The sequence below is a fragment of the Astatotilapia calliptera genome, chromosome 11 (assembly GCF_964374335.1).
Source record: "Astatotilapia calliptera chromosome 11, fAstCal68.1, whole genome shotgun sequence".
In the NCBI taxonomy this organism is placed as follows: Eukaryota; Metazoa; Chordata; class Actinopteri; order Cichliformes; family Cichlidae; genus Astatotilapia; species Astatotilapia calliptera.
The window spans coordinates 33,758,852-33,779,694 of NC_137432.1; the positions used below are offsets into that span (position 1 = coordinate 33,758,852).

At 43.5% G+C, this 20,843-nt stretch overlaps 1 protein-coding gene across 1 annotated transcript in view; it reads left to right on the forward strand.

Moving 5' to 3' along the window:
• thsd7ab (thrombospondin, type I, domain containing 7Ab) overlaps positions 1-20,843 on the forward strand; it is a 212,502-nt gene that overhangs the window by 100,758 nt on the left and 90,901 nt on the right. The window contains exons 6-8 of the mRNA XM_026184250.2: positions 9,554-9,709; positions 12,319-12,522; positions 17,672-17,866. Of these exons, the coding sequence (XP_026040035.1) occupies positions 9,554-9,709; positions 12,319-12,522; positions 17,672-17,866 (555 nt within the window). The remainder of the gene's footprint in view (positions 1-9,553; positions 9,710-12,318; positions 12,523-17,671; positions 17,867-20,843) is intronic.

The following is a 20,843-nucleotide window of genomic DNA, read 5'->3' on the forward strand; positions in this document are numbered from 1 at the left end:
ACACGTTCTGGAGGAAAGCAGAGACGCATCGTGTCTTCCTTACTCCGCTCTTCACCTGCTTTTACAGGTAACATATTGTCATCGTGGTCTTCATCTTTGGGACCCGTAACAAATCTTGGGGGCTCGTCCGGGATCGGCGCCACCTTGTGGTCGGGGCTGATCCATAAATGACATCTGGGACCAGGACGCGAGCTGATGCTGGCTGAGCGAGCTGAGAGTTGGAGCCGAGACTGATCCATCGTCGTGCTGAGTGGCCCATTGAGAGGGACAGCAAGGAGTTGCAGCCATGGCCGAGGGAGGGAGGAAGAGCCTAGTGTGGGACATTAGGAGAAGCCTACTCACCCTGTCAGTGGGAGAACTCTACAAGATCGCTAAGAAGGTGGGTCCAGCGGACCCGGGTCAGCCAGAGCTCGACGCAACAGACCAGGAGGGCTGCTTTGACCACATCAGTTCTTTCATGTACAGTAAGCCACTGCTTGAGGCAGAAGATGGTGGGATGGTGGACTTGTTAATGTTAAAGGACTTCATTGATGATGTGATTGAAAATCGACAAGTATGTGATGATAGTGTGTACGCAGATTCACCTGTTACACAGACACTTACACAAACTCTGCAACCAGCTCACCCCTCAAGTGGCATGGGTGATAGTCCTACGCAACCTGTTCCGGTGACCACGATAGCTAACATGGTTAACCGGCCGCCAGTTGCAGGTACAACTAGTCTTACTGGCCTAGCTAGCTCTATCTCTGATATCACTAACACTGAGCTGCAGGAGATGTTAAATAGCTATGAGGCGCTTGGTAAAAAACTGAGACAAAGTGTAATGGTCCCCACTGAACAGTCACCTCGACAGCCAACAGGTTTGCTAGTTCAAGCTAACCTAACACAGAGCGACCCATTTCAACCCAACCCACCCGGGCAGTCACGGGCCCAGCCCACTCGTGAGGGGATGATCTCTCTGAGAGACCTCTCTTATCTCCAGAGAAGAGAATTTAGAGTACAAGGGGGTCAAGTTGGTGACCATTCATCCGACATTAGCTACAACAACATTTGCAAACAGATGGATGAGGGGATTAGAGAAGGCTTCCCTGACGCAGAGATAGTTCGTGGAGTGCTCAGGATAATAAAGCCTGGAACTTTTAAAGATATGCTAATCAATAAAGACGATTTGACTGTACTTGAACTGAAGGGGTTCCTCCAGGCCCACCTGAGAGAGAAAAATAGTACAGAACTCTTTCAGGAATTAATGTGTGCCAGACAAGACGAGAGTGAGACACCACAGCAGTTTCTCTACCGGGTGATAGGGTTGAAGCAGCGGGTCCTCTTCACCTCCAAAATGTCTGATGCAGGCATAAAATACAGTCCAGCTACTGTTCAGGATGTTTTCTTGCACTCAGTCTACCAGGGGCTTGGGTATAAGCACAGTGACATTAGGCGAGAGTTAAAACCTCTGTTGTCAAGCGGAGAGGTGAGTGATGAAACAATTTTGCGCCACATAATGAGAATCACTAGTGAGGAAAGTGAGAGGCAAAAGAGAATAGGCTCGTCCCGTCGACAGAACACAACTAACGCACATAGTGCTCAGTCTGAGCTCAACACCATCCAGGAATGTAGTAAGCAAGACCGACCAGTTGACATAACTAAGACTGACCCGATTAAAGAACTCACAGCTAAAGTTAATGAGCTCGCTGGGCTGGTGGAGGCAATGAGACAACAGACTCTAGCACGAGCCTCAGACCTAGCGAACCCATACTCACAAAACAGGTCAAGAAACAGAAAAGACAAAACCTTTGGGTGTCCAAACTGTGTTGAACAGAACCGTCCAGATTGTTGCCATTGCTTCATCTGTGGGGAAGAGGGTCACAGGGCGGTTGGCTGCTTAAAAAAATCTAAGAACCAGGGAAACGTGAACCGGTCTCTGCAGCGGGGCGCCCAGTGACCGAGTCCAAAAGAGAGCCCCACAGTGAGCGCTTAAGGGAGGTGAGGACCCAACCTAGCCTTAACAGTAGCAAACCCAGTCTCCCTTCACCAGTCACATCAGGAGTTAACCGGCAGCAGGGTGAGGCACTCGCTACGTCTGGTGTTATGACACCCCACACTAAACGTGGGGCAGTTGCTAAGCTAATCGGTAAGAAAGCCCTCATACAGTGTAATTTGAATGGCTTAGCAGTGAAAGCACTACTTGACACAGGTGCTCAAGTTAGCATCATAAGTCGAGATTGGAAAGACAGATACTTGCCTGACTTAGTCATGCGACCTCTGTCAGAGATCATCGAGGAAATTGATGAGTTGAAAGTGTGCGCAGTCAATGGGGAAACCATACCATTTGATGGCTGGGTACCCATCATGATCAACTTACCGGGGGGTGAAGACCCCAGCCTCTCCGTCAGTACTCCGGTCCTCGTCAGTACTTTGCCAATGGACAAACCATTGATCGGTTTCAATGTCTTGGAACAGATCATTGAGGGGCAACCAGAGCGGTTGATACCTACTCTTGTTACCTTGCTGTGCAATGCCATCTGTCTTCCCCCTGAGAAAGCTGAGGTGGTCGTAAGCTTCATCCAGACAGCAGAGCCAAACATGAAGCAAGGGCGCTTGAGAACAGGTGAAAGGGATGTGATTATCCCTGCTGGACAGGTCACCTGGGTAAAGTGCCGGGTTCCATCATTCATGAATCCACCTGATTGTTTGGTGCTGTTTGAGGCTGATGAGGGTAATCAGGCCCTAGAGCAGTTGGATGTTTGGACGGGGTTAGTTGAAATACAGAATCCAGCTAAGCCGTACGTCGCCATTGCCCTGAGTAACGACACCAAACATGATATCACCTTGACGAGGAAGACTGCCCTGGGCACCCTACAGCCGGTTGAACGTATTGTGGAGGCCGAGGCCCCAAACGAGTCCCAACCTACCGTAACAGTTCGCGAGGTAACGGTGGAGCCAGCTGAACCTCTCCCAACGTCATGGCATCCGCCAGTGAACCTTGAACATTTGGAGGAGGAACAAAAAGAGATTGTGGAGAGAATGTTGTTCGACGAGTGCAGGGCCTTTGCGAGGGATGGGAATGATATTGGTTGTAATCCTGATCTGAAAATGGTGATAAACCTAAAGGATGACATACCAGTGCAGAGAGCATATACTTCCATACCTAAGCCGCTGCTACAGGAGGTTAAAGAGTACGTGCAAGACCTCCTGGTGAAGGGATGGATAGTAAGATCCAAGTCCTCTTATGCTGCTCCCATCGTGTGTGTACGGAAGAAAGACGGTTCACTCCGTCTTTGCATAGACTACCGTCTATTGAACCAGAAAACTGTTCCGGACCGACACCCACTACCTCGGATACGCGACCTGCTTGACACCTTAGGGGGATACTCCTGGTTCAGCATCCTTGATCAAGGCAAGGCTTACCACCAGGGGTTTGTGGATGAAGGCTCCCGCCATCTCACCGCCTTCACCACACCCTGGGGCCTATACGAATGGGTGAGAATCCCGTTTGGGCTCACTAATGCACCCGCCGCCTTCCAGAGAAGTATGGAAGAGATCTTAGGTTCGCTGAGGGATGACTGTTGCGTACCATACCTTGACGACATCCTCTGTTACTCACAGTCTTTTGAAGCCCATGTCGAGGTGGTCCGCAAAGTTCTTCAGGTCCTACAGGTCCACGGTGTGAAGCTGCGGCCTGAGAAGTGTGAGCTTTTTAAAGCAGAAGTTCGTTACGTGGGGCGCTTAGTTAGCGCTGAGGGCGTCAGGATTGACCCAAAGGATCTGGAGGCTGTCTTGGCCCTGAAGACCAAGTCACCGCAGACGGTGGGTGATCTGAGGCGGGTCCTGGGCTTCCTTAGCTACTATCGCTCTTTCATACAGAACTTTTCGAGGATAGCTCAGCCACTGTACGAGCTACTCCAGAGCAAGTCTTCAGAACGGCCCACTCGTAGCCATCAGAGTAAAACCAAAGGGCCTCAAATGCCATCAAGGGCGCCCATAGACTGGACTCCTGAGCATCAGAGGGTACTGGAACAACTGGTCGACATGCTAGTCCATCCTCCAGTGCTAGCATATCCAGACTTTGACCAACCCTTTGTTTTGCACACTGATGCATCCGAGCAGGGACTGGGCGCTGTACTCTACCAACAGCAGGGCGGGAAGTTGCGCGCCATTGGCTATGGGTCACGAACCCTGTCACCTGCTGAACGGAACTACCACCTGCACAGTGGCAAGTTGGAGTTCCTGGCTCTTAAATGGGCGGTGTGTGAAAAGTTCAGAGATTATCTGTTCTATGCACCACACTTCACCATTTACACAGACAATAACCCGCTTACGTATATCATGAGCACAGCTAAGCTGAACGCAGTTGGTCATCGATGGGTTGGGGAATTGTCTGATTTCCGATTTAGCATCAAATACAGGCCAGGAAAAACAAACATAGATGCCGACACGCTGTCCCGCGTTCCTCTGGATGTGAACAACCTTGCGTCAGTGTGCACCGAAGAGTTGTCACATGAGGTGGTGAGAGCGGCTTGGGAGGGAGCAAGAGTAGCCCAGCAGAAAGAAGTTGCGTGGGCGGCTGTCCTTTTAGCTTCCTCCCAGGATGCCATGCTGCAGCCAGGCGCGGCTCTCCAGGAAGTCAAACCTGATGACCTGATGCAGGCACAAAGGGATGACCCCACGATGAAGGAGGTCATCAGACTTAAAGAGTCTAATGTCAGACTCAGTGAGAGTATCAGGAGGTCGTTAGAAGGATCTGCTTGTAAACTCCTCCGCGAGTGGGACCGATTACACCTCGAAAGTGGAATCTTGTACAGACGAACACCCGAACGGAAACAACTAGTCCTACCTCTCCTGTACCAGCCTATGGTCTTGAAACATCTTCATGACCAGATGGGTCATGTCGGTACTGAGAGGGTCCTTCATCTCGCACGAGAGAGGTTCTATTGGCCTCACATGAAGAGGTGCATAGAGGACTACGTCACTAAGAAATGCTGTTGCATTAAACAAAAGAAACCCACAGTTCATGTGCGTGCACCCATGGGCAACCTGAAGTCCAACTCACCACTTGAACTTGTCTGTATAGACTACCTACATCTTGAGAAAAGCAAAGGCGGGTATGAATACATTTTGGTGGTGGTCGACCACTTTACACGGTTCGCTCAGGCCTACCCGACCAAGAACAAATCCGGGCGGACTGCAGCCGAGCGGATCTACAATGATTTTATACCTCGCTTCGGGTTCCCCAACAAACTCCATCACGATCAGGGGCGAGAGTTCGAAAATGAGCTCTTCCGAACTCTTGGGCAGCTCTCAGGGGTTGGTCATTCTCGGACATCCCCATACCACCCCCAGGGTAATCCTGCAGAACGATTCAACCGCACCTTGCTGCAGATGTTGCGTACCCTGACAGACAAAGAAAAGGAAACATGGAAAGATCATCTCCCACAGGTTGTACACGCATATAACTGTACTCGTCATGAGTCCACTGGTTATTCCCCACATTTCTTGCTTTTTGGCTGTCACCCCCGCCTTCCGGTCGATCTGCTGTTCGGCCTGGTTGAGGAAACTGAACCAGTGTCGCACGGGGGGTATGCTGAAAAGTGGCGTAAGAGAATGACAGAGGCCTATCAGGTTGCCACCAAAAATAGCCTTTCGGCTAGTGCTAAGGGGAAGTCGTACTATGATCGGAAGGTGAGGGGAGTGGTACTGAAACCAGGGGACAGAGTGTTGGTGAGGAACTTAGGCGAGCGGGGTGGACCTGGCAAATTACGCTCCTACTGGGAGAACAGGATATATGTGGTCAAGGAACAGGCTTCGGATAACCCAGTGTATGTCGTCCATCCAGAGGGTAATGACCAGGGAAGGACTCGGACCCTGCACCGGAACTTGCTCCTCTTGGTCAATGATTTGCCAGTAGAGTTTCCACCACAACCAACTAAACTAACCTTAAGATCGACTCACAAACAGACCAATGCTCGAGTGAGGGGTAAAGACAGTGAAGGACGGATAGAAAATGCTGAGACCTCTGATTCAGATGATGACCCGGGTAGTGGCTACTGGCTGAGGGTACCACCAATCCAGGCTGAGTTCAGAACAACCGTCCCTTCCGGGAAACAGGCTGTCAGCCAGGACAGATTGGAACCGGGTAGGCAGACGCAGGCTCAGTTTGAAGGAGGATCTGTTCTGAGCCCGAGAGATCTTGAAGAGCCAGGACGAAGGACACCTGTGATAGATGCCGAGGACATTGTTGAGAATCTGTCAGAGGTGGCTGGAGCCCACGAAGGAGGTCCATTAGGAAGAGGGGGTCCCATGGCACCTGAGAATGGAGATGAAGTTGAGACTCACCAGTGTGACCGCGAGGGGAGTAACAGTTCGGCAGCCCTTAGCTTGCCTCAGTCAGAAGTGGAACCTGAGTTACCTCGACATGAGTGCTGTGATGAGCAGGTAGGAGACTCTCAGTCTAGCTCACCTGCCCCACTGAGGCGATCCACCCGACAGAGGCGTCCAGGCCAAATGCTCACCTATTCATCTCTAGGTCATCCAACATACCAGTCACGGCCCACTGTAAACATGGTAGATACTTACCTCGTGCCTTCGGCCACCCTGTGGCCCCCACAACCAAGCCTATCTTCGTTCCAAGGCCCACCGGTCGTCCAGGTCCCATATATCTCTCTTCTCTACCCCATATGTAGTTATTAGGAAGAAGCCCTAAACTATGGTGGTTGCTTAATCCTAGAGAACCAAACATTCCTAAGTGCTTGAAGTTTTAATTTAAGGGTTTGATTATTCACTGTCCGAGATTTGACGAGAATACAGAGATTGGGAGTGTAAATTTGTTTCAAGTGTCAGGAGCCACTTTTGTTGTAGGGGAGTGTGTGGCACCCCTGTGAGGGAATGACCACATTAATGTTATTTTGTGTAAAACACTCATGTAACGGGACATTTTTCATTGCTATATGTATTTATTTTCAGTTCTTTAAGAGGATAGAAAATCCATGTAATAGGGATTCATTTTATGTTAGAAAGCAGTGAGGGCGGAACTTTGGTGCTTGCTCCGGGGTTTGGGGGTGCAGTAAGTGGAACCCACCTTCCGCTGCTTCCTCAGACACGTTCTGGAGGAAAGCAGAGACGCATCGTGTCTTCCTTACTCCGCTCTTCACCTGCTTTTACAGGTCGGTAAATGGTGCTCGCACCGAAAATGTTGTTTATTGTTACCATGGTTACCCACGTTAACGTGAATGAGAGAGTTAAGGCGGTCCGCCCGAGTTAATTACATGTAAACGCGGGAGAAAACCCGAGGAGTGTCCCGTGCGACCGCACCGCGAGCCCGCTCGTTAGGTGGAGCGCTCGTGAAGCAGAGTCAGTGCGCTCCTATGCTCGGTGCAAACGTGTTGTAATGCTCCAATCGAATCAGTTCTGTGAGATGTGAATGTTAATAGTTATGTTGAAAGTGACTGAGTAGATTAGCTAGTGTAACACAAGCACTCTGAGCAACTCTGTGTAGCTAACAGAGGCATTCACGGGTTAATTAAACAAGCTGTGTTTCATGATGTACTAAATAGTGATTTTGCCAGTAAATTACTGGAGGGAACAAATGTAATGTATTTACCAATGCTGTTATTGAATATAACTGTTTAGCCAGTAAGACACTGCAGAAGACAATGTGATGTGTTTATTGATATGATAAAAGAATGTAGTTGTTATGGAAAGAAGTGTGAACTTAAGAAACTGAACCAGTTAAAAGAGTATATTTCACTGATGTTGTGAAATAAGTAAAGGTAATTGATGTGAATGAGGAACCAGCTGAACAGTATATTGAAAGCTCATGTTTAGTGTTTTATAGCATTTATTTGTGTGAAATAAATCAGACTCAGACACGTTCTGGAGGAAAGCAGAGACGCATCGTGTCTTCCTTACTCCGCTCTTCACCTGCTTTTACAGGTAACATATTGTCATCGTGGTCTTCATCTTTGGGACCCGTAACAATTACATAGTTGTTCCATAAACAAAGTAGATATCAGTGTAGTGACTATCTGTCTTTCAAACATACAACACCTGTATGCTTTGCCATTTGACATGTCAGGAATGAACTATTGTTTTGGTTGTGCAGTCAGCTGAAGGCTCTGTTGACAGCACATTTGCAGCTGGCATGCCACCTGCAAGCATCTTTTTTTATTTTCCACAGTCCAGTGAATGGTGTCTCAACTTACATGCAACATTCTTTTAAATTTTCTCTCAGAGAAGGGACTTTGGGTTCCCAAGTGCCTCTTCAGCTTGTTTGGCACCACGTAAGCATCAGTCAATTTTCCCAACACAGTGTGAGGGCTGTTGACACCCCTGTTCCGACTGAGGTCATTTGCAATAGTTTCTATGGACACAGAAAAAAAAGGGATCCATTTTTCGCACCATCTTCTCTGTTCTTCTTCACGTAATGTAGTTACTCCGGTTTGTCCACAGGCAAAAAAAGTGATTTTTTTTTCTCCCAGTTTTGCCAGTTTGCTTTTATTTTCTGAGGGAGCGGGAATTGTAAAGATAAAAGCAGACCTTAAAGGCAACCAATCTAAATGCTGATGGTGTCATTGTTTGGAAAATACAGTCAGCAGTTGGTTTCACTTTCCTGGAAAAAAAACCTCTCCATTCCCTTTTTGCATCAGATTAAATGTATTACTTTCTGCTAAAACTGTGTAAACAATACAAATAGAAAATATGCAATTAAGCTGAAAAACCTTAAATTCTGCGTGTGGTCAGGCTTGTATCAAAAGTCCCCTTTCTCCTAGTCTCTTTGTTCATTTCCTGTCAGCCTCTAGTCTCACGAGGCTCAAAAGGGTGAAGGGAAAAAAAGAAAAATGTCTCTGAAAGCAGAAACATCCACTTTGAAATGACACTTGCACGATTTTGTGCATGAATAAATGCATTAACTTTGTATCTTCAGGAACTCCACACATCAGATTTATTTATCATGATGCAGATGTGTAGAAATGTATTCTGCACAGTTGTCACAGAGCTGTTTCTTGCACGGTGATAGCATCTCCTCTTTTCTTCCCCCCAGAGTTCAGACTGGCATGCATTTACCAGTGGTTTTGTGGAAAGAGCTTTTTTAGAATCCAGCATGGCATGACTAGGAGAAGTAGATGCCAAATTACACCTCATGGAATAAACATGAGCCAAGATATTGTCCGTGTTCTCTTACACCTTTAGTGTTGTATTGTTGCCTCCTCTTCCTATGTCTCCGTTGAGAGTCCGTGGGCAGGGCTCCATAATGTTTTATGCTGCTAGCAAGGCGTTGTACGAGATAATCATTGCTAATTTATCATTCTGACATGCTAACAGGGAGACGATAAACAAAACAAAGGGATAATAGTGTCTACTTCACAGGCATGTTTTGTTTTTTCACTGTGGCTCTCATCTACCCTCTGCAGGGATTTTATGCCAGGAATAAAAGCAAATAAGCATTTTTGCGTCCCTTGTTCCTGCTCCTTTCAATGCTGCTAAAGAAGAAAAATTCCTCAGAATTAGGCTCATTTTATCTGCTGCTTATTGTGTGTTTCCCTTTTGTTTATCTGCACAGCCTCCCGCCCAGTGGAAAACAAGCTGTGCGAAGGTCCAATCCCCAACAGATCCCAGCTGTGCCAAATCCCCTGTCCCATCGACTGTGAGGTATCACCATGGGGTGCCTGGGGGCCCTGCACCTTTGAAAACTGTGATGATCAGGCTGGAAAGAAAGGTACCTGAATGGTTGAAATATGTAATTCAGTCCAAACTATTATAGTCAAAAGGTGATTGCTATTTCTAACTGCACTCTATTACGTTTGGCACTGTGGCTCTGTTTTGCACCTCTCAATTGCTCTACGTTTGTGGATCTGCATACATGTAATGCATAAGCTGGGGGAGTAGCAGCAAGACTCCATGGCGTGCACAGAACAGATCGGCACTATGACATTCAATTCAGTTCCATTTATAGAGTGCCAAATCAAAACAACAGTTGCCTCAATGCCTTATATTGTAAGGTAAAGACCCAACATTAATACAAGTAAAACAGAGGAAAAACCCCAACAATTATATGAGCATCTATGAGCAAGCGCTTTGATAGTGGGATTTCAATCACCCTGCAGCCTAGACCCATTTCAGAGTAACTGAGTGAGGACTTAGGATCACCCGATCCAACCTTAACTATGTGCTTTATCAAAAAGGACAGTTTTAAGCCTAATCTTAAAAATAGAGATAGTCGCTGTCTCTCGATTCCATACTGCAAATGGAAGAAAGCAGTCCTACATATTTGTTTAATATGTGCATTGAAGGACATGTCCTGGTCAAAAATGACTCCTCACAGTGTTATTGGAGGGCAAGATAATGACTCCAGTCAGTTAATTTAGTCAGGAGTTGGGATGGAGGTGGGTTTCAAAGCAGGTTGCAGATTCGCCAGTCACATTTTTCCCTGGTGACCAACAGTTGCCAGGGAGTCTCCGAGCGGTCTCTAAGCCTGCGTGACTGAGGCCTCAAATAGGGTATCAGCTGAGCCTTCAGCTAATATGAGCTGCCATTATCAACTAAACTGTCTCTGTCTGCTCTAAGTACTATACTCAGTGTGTCACGTTTTAAGCATTATTATGCTTTATCGAAGCTGTTGTATTACACTGGTTTAAAATAATTACAGACACTATCTAAGACCGGCTGTTCAGTGTTTTTTCCTAAATACTCCCCCTTCTCGCCTCCATGTAGTCTTCATTATAGGAGATAAACAAGCCGAAAATAATTTGTCAGTCATCTGTCACCCTCTTGTGCTCCTGGCACCGAGATAAATTCTCACCCGATTCAATATTTTGTGCTGAAAATACAAGAACCTCTTAAATTATTCCTTGTTATTGTTTCTAATAATTATTGCTCAAAAACAATGAAAAAAGTGGCTGCTGTGTATTAAATGCTGCTTGTACACCATCCATCACGTTTGTTATCTTTTTGTACGAGGCCGTTATAATTAGAATGCTGTAGAATAATATGATTGAGTCTGAATGTGCTTAATGAATATGCAGTCTTTATATCGTTTTACATTAAAAAATATTCTTATATTGGTTTTCACCTTACCACATAGCTTCAGAGAATATTGCTGAATTTTTAATGACTGATTGTCTCCAGTAGTAGCAGGTCATCTTGTTACAGAATAGGTAAAAAGCATACAATTTCTAAGGAAACTACAGCAGCCTAATTACATTTTCAGTCTAAAATGTCCCTTTGTTGCATCAGAATATGGCAGTCTTTGTTCATAGTGTGAGTGAATAACAATGTTTATGCAAATATTGCACATAAGTATAAACTTAAGCAATGAAGTGAAATCATAAAGGTTTCTTATTGATGAGCCATATCAAGAAGCGAACCATCAAACAAACATTTAAGTGCTCAGACTTTAGTAAAGTAAAATGTAATGTAAGATCTCACTATTTGTAAAATCCTACATTAATAATATTAAATTAATTAATAGCATAAATCATTTTATTTTTGCACTATTTTCAAGTGGCTTTATTTATTTTTAAGTGGATTAATGGTTCAAAAAGATGCTTACTTATGTTATACTGGAACTTGGTGCACACTCTCAGACTCCAGTGAACAGAAGGTTTTAACAGTATTTGGTTGGGAGTCAGAGATGACCATATAAGTAATATCTTGTCTCACTGATGTAGGAAGAAGACTGAGTGCTCAAAGAACTCTGAAACCTGACCTTTTGGCTTACAGGGATTACTTGCATATGCACAAATGTAATTTATTCAACTGTTCACCATGTTTTGTTAGAATATCCATCACTGTAACAGTTTTTATGAGACAGAAAGTAAGGAAAAACATGAAAGGCCCAGTTTAAACAGAGAAGTAGTTGGTCTACAGAGAAATACTTGCTGTATATATGATTGTTTTAGGGGTGTAGCTGGTCAGCGTGGAGCCTATTTAATTCATTTGTCTCCAACCTAAAAGGAGGCTTATTTATGCAAGGATTTAAAGATAAATCTGAGCGGTTGTGATATTATTTATAGTGTAGTTTAAAAAAGATAGAGAAAACCTCTAGAGGGGAAATTACATACATGTATTGCATGTGCTAACCAACTGCTATCAAACCCACCTGTGACAGATGAAACTAGACAATTTTTTAAAAAATATACAATGTGTATGATTAGAAAAAATTATCACATGATATAAATAAATACAATGCAATAAAATATAACTTTTAACATGTAGTGGAGTAAGATGAGGACTATTTTCCCCTTATGTATGTGGTTGTGTGAAAAAACTAAAGCCTGCTACACACACAAAAGTTTGTCAGTTGTGATAACTGTCTTTGCACTGCAGGTTTCAAACTGAGGAAACGACAGATTACAAACGAGCCAACGGGAGGTCCTGGAAACTGTCCACACCTTGTGGAGGCGGTGCCATGTGACGAGCCCACTTGTTACGACTGGCAGCTGATCAGTCTGAGTCCGTGCATTCCTGATGATGGGAAGCAGTGTGGCTCCGGCACCCAGATTGTGCAGGTCCAATGTGTCAACAGCAACGGTGAGCGAGGAATGTTTAATCCTAATGTGCCCCACATTTTCAAAATGAGCTGAGTCATTTGTTAAAAACTAACCATACTCTTGCTTACAGACAGTGTTTGTTGGCTGACATTGATGCTTGCTCCCTGCGCATCCTTGCATTTTGCTGCGTTTTCGACCCACCTTGATTTGCAATAAAAAGAAATTGCTGGTCTGACCTTGCATGAAAAATCCTATATTTTCAAGGTCACCTGTCCACCGACCCTGCAACTCTTGCAGCACAGCGCTGTACGTGAGGAGATTTCCACAACATGACTCCCAGTTGCCATTCGTCTTTGTGAGGAATGCTCTCCCTTGGCTCCCCTTCCCCCCTCTCCCTGTTAAAGCTCCTCTACTTCTCTACTTTAACGCTTCCTCGGTTCAGCGTTGCTACCTCTCTCCTGCCGTCTCTCTCATTACAGTTTCCTCTCTGCACGCACAATTAAACCTTACTCGCTTTAAATCAAATCAATCCTCGAGCCCCAAGTCTTAGAGTATCTCGTGCCCTTTGCTACTCCCTGATTTTTACTGCTTCTCTTTATTACTGTAAATCTTTAATATTAAGGGTGACCGAGCAGAGATACTTTGTTGAGTTCCTCTTGCCTTCAGTATGACAAAATAAGTCACAACACACTATTGAGTTGGGGGGGTTGAGCTGCTGTGAGCTGTGCATCAAATGACATGGCATGTTTATTTAATCAGCACGTAAAGTTATACTGTGATGTTGTTCTGGGAATCTCATTCAGTTGCAAATCTACTCAGTAAATCTTGAATTTATGATGCAGTGCAGTGACTTTGTTCATGTTTTCCACACTAGAGAAGTTGATTTGTCCTTCTAACGTCTCCCACAAATCTCACTTCATGCATCAGCTGCAGGTGCTCAGTGAAGCTGGGCTGCTGGAAACTCTCCCCTGTACGGCCGGAGTACAGCAGAAACTCTGCACTGTTCTTTCACACCATGACTTTGGTTGATTGATCCCCGCTCACATTCACTCCCTCATCTGATGAAAATTGATTTGTTCTGTTTGGATTTTTTGCTCTGCTTTTCGCCTCAGAGATTTTTCACTGCAATGCTGGCTGTATTTTTTCTTGGAGTGTGTCCCAGCCATAAAAGAAAAGGCCACACAGCCAGGCCCCAGACAACAGACGAAGGTCGATACAAATGTTATTGAAACTGGCTATTGATATTCCCCATGCTGACTGCCTGCCCACTTAGACAGGGAGCTGTTTCTTCTCTGCATACTGAGCATGGAGGTGTTCCTCTCATAGTGGGTGTTCTGTTCATTCATGTTTCCTCTGTGCGAGTCTGAAAACTGCTGGGGTCCCTTGTCACTTCTTATTTTCATGCCTTCTTAGTTCAGTCATGATTGGTTCACTGCGTATCTGTCAAAGTGACATCTTAATGCAGAGTCAGGCCCAGTCTGACTTGTGAAGCCTCTCTTTTGCTTGAATTTTCAATTCACTCATTGAAAGGTTTACATTTGCTTGTGTGTGTGTGCTGCCGAAAGAGGAAAATATTCTCCGCCTGGTTCATGGCAACACATGAAGCAAACCAGACAAATGTGTGGGTTATTTTAATCCACTTAAGCGTGATACCAGCAGCTCATCAATAAACCATGAATAGTTGTGTAAAAATGTGGGAATTCCATGTGAATTTGCAGTTTCCATGTTCAGTGCCACTTTGTTTGGAGACGAGCCACAGTCAAGAGTGCATCAGTATGAATATTTTACAGCTAATCAATTTAAAAGAGTCATAATCATCTGTCATGTCAGTATAAGGAACATTAGTTTAGTTATAATCCACTGCCACATTAGGGAAATTCTCTGCAGAAAGAAGATATGCTGATGTGACACATCTACATTTAAAATGTTGTTGTTACTATTAGTGTCATTATTATAAGAATTGCTATAACAACCATTTTAGCACATTTCCCCCTCCCTCTCTTTGGGTCATCTGTCTTCTGATAAGCAGCCCCTTGTTAATAGAAGGTTTGAACAGCATACACCCCGATGACTCTCATGTTACACAGCATTTAAATTATTTTGCCATTGTTTTAAAATGTTTTTAATTTTTGGTGAGGGAAATTTTTGGACTCATGGATTGCACCCGTACACTACAGATTCAAGCTTACTAGAATTTGCTTCTAACTTCACCCTCTTGTACGAACATGATTACTTCTGGCTCCATTTATACCGGTTACCAAAGTGATAACATTGTAGCTTCAAGCTTAGTCCATCTGTTATATGCAGTCTGTTTGGTGGTTTAGACTTCTGCAGTGTAACTTTATGCAACTATATTTATTGCTCAACTTTTTTGAGGTCTTTATACATTTTCCATCATTCATGTTGATAGCTTCAACAATCTCCCTACAGGAATTTGTTGGCATTTGTGAGTTTTTATATTGATATTGTGACTATTATTCCCGATAATGAGTCGATGAGATGATGTGATGCTTCTCTCACTGATAAATTCAAAAACTGAGTATAAACATTGGCCTTGAACAAGTCGATCACAGTAGTTGCAGATGCGTCCATTTATTATTTGACCTTTGGCTAAGTTTAATTTAAGAATCCACATTAGTAATATTTTATCCATTAGATGAAACAGTGAAAAGAATAATAGTCCCTCTTTAACTGTTGCAACCTGTGTGCTTTTTATCAGATATGACAGATTTATTGCCATTAGTTCACAGGACTTTAGAAAAAAAAAGTTTAATTTCAGTTCTCAAGCAGCACAGTCATATTAATAATTTGTGCACGCCCAACCATTATAAACTAATGTTTCATAACCATAATCATAACACCCAAAGCAAAGCTGTGGCTGCAGCCACAGTGATCGCTATGTCACCGCATGGCTGCAATCATAATCTCAGCTACTGCCTGTCTCAATCAGCCTCAGCAGCATTCAGTGAGAGAGCTGGGAGAGCTCCTCTATTTATCTTTCTAACTGCAGTAGTACAGAGTGTGTCCACAACCAGCGCAGTCTAATACTTAACATAGTTTTACAATACAAAGTTGTCTTTTTGCATAGGTTAGATTGCAAGATTAGATTATTATGAGGTAAAACAAAAGTAAAATTTTACACAGTTATCCCTCTGAAGGCTGACATTGGGCCCCAAAAACGACAGACCTTATATGTGGGACAAGCCACAAATTTTTGAAACCAAAAATGTGATTGTTAATAATACATTGTGTTTAATAAGCATATCTTATTTGGGGCTCAGTAGAATTTACTGTATGTATGAATAGACATACAGCAAAATAGATCATGCATAAGACTTGAATGTATGAGTAAAGTACAGTAACTGTGACATTTTAAGCTACTTATGTACAGTATTTGATTCAATCTGCTCTCCGGGCTTTTCCTGTTTAAAATCTTTTGTCTTTTCTTGTCTTCGCATTACACAAAAACAATTAAACAAAACCAAGTTTATGCTGCCACTTGAGAGAACAAGCGTGACTCAAAAATCTAAAGTGGGCCGTGTGCTTGACATTGTGCCATCAATTAAGACACATCTGTTCACTTTCTCAGCACTTCCCTCCGCCTCTGTGCTGAAATGTGACGGGTAACAATGAAATTCTTGCAATGAATGTTTTCTGATTTTTTTCAACAATGATAATCAGACTTTTAGAGCAAAATCAGAAAATTACTTGTGTTTGTGTTTCAGGTCTTTATCTGGTTTATATTTCTCTATTTAAACTTTAATCAGTTTTTAATGTTCTTGTTTTGAGTCACTTTATATATTCACTTTTAGACATTTTCTTTGATAAAATGGCCAACACAAGTGTTTAATTACTGCATATACTGCAAAGCAACAGGATTTAATTGGGATGTTGATGGTAAGATAAACTGGGAATGCTTGCCCTTTATTACCTCAAGCAGGACGGTCATATGTGCTGCTTGAGAACTGAAATTAAACATAGGTAATACTAATGGGGCTATAGCTGTAATGTTATAGTTTCATGTGTAATATGGAGGTGAAATAATGAGTGAACAACTGTTTGCACGCAGAACCTGTTGAAATTTTCAGATGGTAGATTCTGAGTATTCCACTATACTGAGAAAGACATATCGAATAAACTGAACCACCTGTTGCACCTTTCAGCAGACAACTTTTGTTGAAATGAATACTGTTACGGCCCTAGCAGGGCCTCCTCCTGAAGTTGCCTGTGTGGGCATGTCCTACCAGCTGTCCTGCCTTAGGTAACCACCTTTTTCTTTTGTACAGCTGACTCACATCAGCAATTAAAGGTATTTAAGGGCAGAGAAAGGTGAGCTCTGGGCCAGTGCCATGTGAATGGTTGCAGCTACTGAGCTGTGTGTGTTCGGCTCCTACTTGGTGGAGAGGAGTGTGTTTGGCAATTTATCCTTCTCTGGCTTACTTCTCAGTTTAATTGACCAACGTTTGAGTTTTGTTTCTTTAAATGGTGATAGCGGCTTGTCCGTCTCTTTTAGTTAGTACTAATAGAAACTTTAATAAAACTCTTTAATTTAACCATCTTGCCTCTGTCTCCTTTTTCTGACCCGGACACATTTTGTTACTTCCCCCTCATCGCCTAGACCCCTTTTAGGGGAACGTTACAAGTGGGGGCTCGTCCGGGATTTGAACCCGGGACCTCTCGCAATACAAAATGACCATTGGGACTTAGAAACACACAAATGGGAGTTTTGAATGTATTGTAATTGCCAATAACATCTGGAATTTATTTAAAGCACTTGTTCAGCTGGTTTCTGTATGATCAAATAGATCAAATCATAGATCAGATCTGGCAAATAGAAATGTCTTGTGATTCTTATTACAGAATACCCCTACTAGGTGCAATCAAGGTGACTCAGCCTGTGTGTATAGTTAGATAGATACCCACTGCAGAAGTGCATATACTCTGAATTGACCTGTAACGCTGAAAGTGGTCCAGATGTGCACAAGCAAAAAGCCTTGAAGGAAAGATCAGCCAAGTATAACTCTGTAACTTTATAAGAAGAGTTGCGTAATTTTATGATCAGTGATTATCATAAGCAGATTAAAACACTATTATCCTATTTTTTGGGATTACCAAGTGATCACCCCAGCCTCTCGACAAGCGGCCATTTATGGGCTTTTGACCATGTTGTATGTTCTCTTTTGCTTCAGGAGAGAAGGTGGAAAGAAATCTCTGCACGTCTAACCCAACTCCAGAACCTGTGCCCTGTGAGGTGCCTTGCTCAAGAGACTGTGTGCTCAGTGACTGGACGTCCTGGTCCACTTGCTCTCAGACATGCTCAAGCAAGACCATTGAGGGCAAGCAAATGAGGACCCGCTCTATTCTGGCCTACAATGCTGGGGAAGGTGAGTCTGGACCCGCCAACAGTCGACTGTTCATGGTATATGGAAATATATGGAGATGAGGCCTGAATATTGGCTTAGTCACAGCCTTTCAAGTCGTCCTTTGCTGTCACTCTTCGAATGTCTGGATTTCACAGTTCTTTGCATGTGCATTTGTCCTTATCTCAAACAGTCTGCTTATCTGTCCTGGTGATTATTTCTGTTGGTCTGTCTCCTCGCCTGACACTCACTTTTTTATCTCGCTCTAAGATCATTTCTCTGCATATGCTTATTCTCTCTCTGGTTTTAAATTTCTAAGAGCGTCCTCCGTGTTTGTTTGTCGTCCTTTTTGTCACGTCTCTGAATGTTTTATCTGGGTGTGTGTTTTCCTCACAGTCACTGCAATGGTTGTGGCGTGGATCACTGTGATGGAGGGTAACATTTGAAAACACATTTTGATGGTAGCTCTTGTATCCCTCTAGCTATGTGTCTACATGCAGAAAAATTAAAATTGTTAGTTTGTTTTGAGCTTTAAAAAATGTGTACATTACCATAACAGCTTTAGGGTAGCTTATAATTGATTTTGAATTTATTCAGCCAGTTGTAATTCAGTCAAGCCTTGTTAGTGTTAGCCATGTGTGAAATGGGTGAACTCTGTTAGCAGTTTTCAGTTGTTCTGCTGTAGTATTAGCTCATCTAGTGCAGACCTCACCTGCCACATTAACATTTCTGACGTCTGTATTTATCAAAGGTCTTTCACAGGTGCCGAAGTTTCCAGAACTTTATGGTAAATATTTGACTCTAGGCAGACTGGATAAACTGTAGTTGTAGAGTTGTAGTTTAGATTAGCTTTAAACCCCTACTGTACTGTGACACAGTTTTATGAACACACAACAATACCAGAAATCTGGACGCTTTCTCTCCATCACAAGTTTCCCCCCCGGAGCAGATTATCTGATTAGAATTTGCTCCTTGGCAGATTTTTTTTCTTAACCCATGTGTTACATATTAATGAAATATTGAGGGAAAAAATGGTTGGAACTAAAGAACTGCTCAAACCTTAGGACACAGGGCTCTAATAATATGCATCCACCAATGTTTGCATAGAATTCTGTGCTAATTTTAATAAGCTTAATTAATGACCTATTTAGCATAACTGCTTACATTTAATTCTGTGGTGATTATGGTGGGACTGTGGAAAGCCCAAGTGGCTCTTACTGTTTTATAGTCATCAGTTGAATCACATTCAAGGTGCATGCTAAGTGGCAGTTTCTCCAGCAAATTATAGTTTGTCTTGCAAACATGAGTGCATTTAAATAACTGATGGAAAGGTGTCAGAAAATACGCAAAAAATGATGAAAAAACAACATTTGACTCTACCTGTCTAATAAATACCCAGTAACGACATGTCCCACATTCAGTTAGGTTCATAAATCTTTGGGAAAAGACATGATTTTGCCTCTCTACACCACAATACTGGATTTTAAATTAATCAATATGTGATTAAATCACAAGTATTACATGGATTACAGACATTGTTCTACATAGTCTGATTGTACATATGTGGTGATTCTGTAAACAATTAACAGCAATGTTTTTGCTAAATCCCTTGAATTAAAGCTAAAAGACTGCACTTAAATCACATATTACTTGAATTATAAACCGCTGTGTTGGTGTGCAGAGCCAAAACTTTGTCTTTGTCTAGCAATTTATGGACCAAACTGTATATGCACCATTATTTGTCACTGCATCATGTGAGATGTGTTTCCTTTAAACTGCCTCACATTTCCCCCGTTGTCCAGCAAAACAACATTTTCTAGGTCACTGTTCAGCCACAGCTGAGGCTCATTTGCAATACCATGTCAGGCCAGTGTCGAGTTTAGCATTGCCCCATTGTTAGTCAGCTAAGGTGGCATGGCGCAGTCAGCAGAAAGGAAGTCATGCTCAGGGGCTATTAGGCTGGGATTTGTCAGAGTTGGCAGTCTGTGATTCAGACCCGACTGTGTGTACACCGCTACTCATTTAGGAGCTGGCTTTCTTTCAACTCCGGCAGAGAAATACAGGTGTGAAGAATTCGCAGTGCTGCAATGCCCCTCAATCTTTCCTGAAAGCCCTAAGTGTCTGCAATTACTCTGAAACAGAGATGGCTCTCTCAGCCCATCGATCCAACAACTGACTGACTGCTGCCTTACAAGAGAAAGGAAAGGGACATGGGCAAAGAGGGGGCATAGCGATGGCAATAGTTAAAGGTATTAAACACTAAAGTAGTGGACTAAGGAGCTTGGAAAGAAAAGCATCTGGACTTTGAGTTGCTTGAAGACGTTTCACCTCTCATCCAAGAAGCTTCTTCAGTTCTAAGGTCAATTGGTAGGGAGTCCCAGATTTAAGCCTAGTGGGAGTTTCACCCCAAAGGGGGACAAAGGACCCCCTGATGATCATCTACCTAATCACATGAGCCAAGGTGTGAAAGTGGGTGTGGGTCCCAATCAGCCAGGGTTTCGGGTGAGTTCATTGTGAAACCTGGCCCCACCTTATCATGCAAATTCCTGAGGTCAGATGACCCAGAATGTGAGTGGGCGTTAAGACGTCTGGGAAGGGATCTCAGAACTGGATTATAGATGGCAGACAGTTGGTGTCGTAAACCACCGCTTCTGTTTAAAGATGGTCGCTCACAGTGGCTTCTTTCACTCCTTTTTCAAACCATCTGTCATCTCTGTCCAAAATGTGAACGTTGGCATCCTCGAAAGAGTGACCTTTGTCCTTTAGATACAGATGAACTGCTGAGTCTTGTCCCGTGGAGGTGGCTCTTAAGTAGTGCATTAAAGCTGGACTTATGTCTTGCAGTAGTATACACAAACATCTAAACTCCTCTTGTAGACATAATAAATTGCCAAATGTTAAAACCTAAATCCTGAATAAGCCCTGATAAAGCCAGACCAAAACAGCATTTGTAACATTAACATTCAACAGGGTAGGACCTGCAAGTATTTTTTTTGGTAAA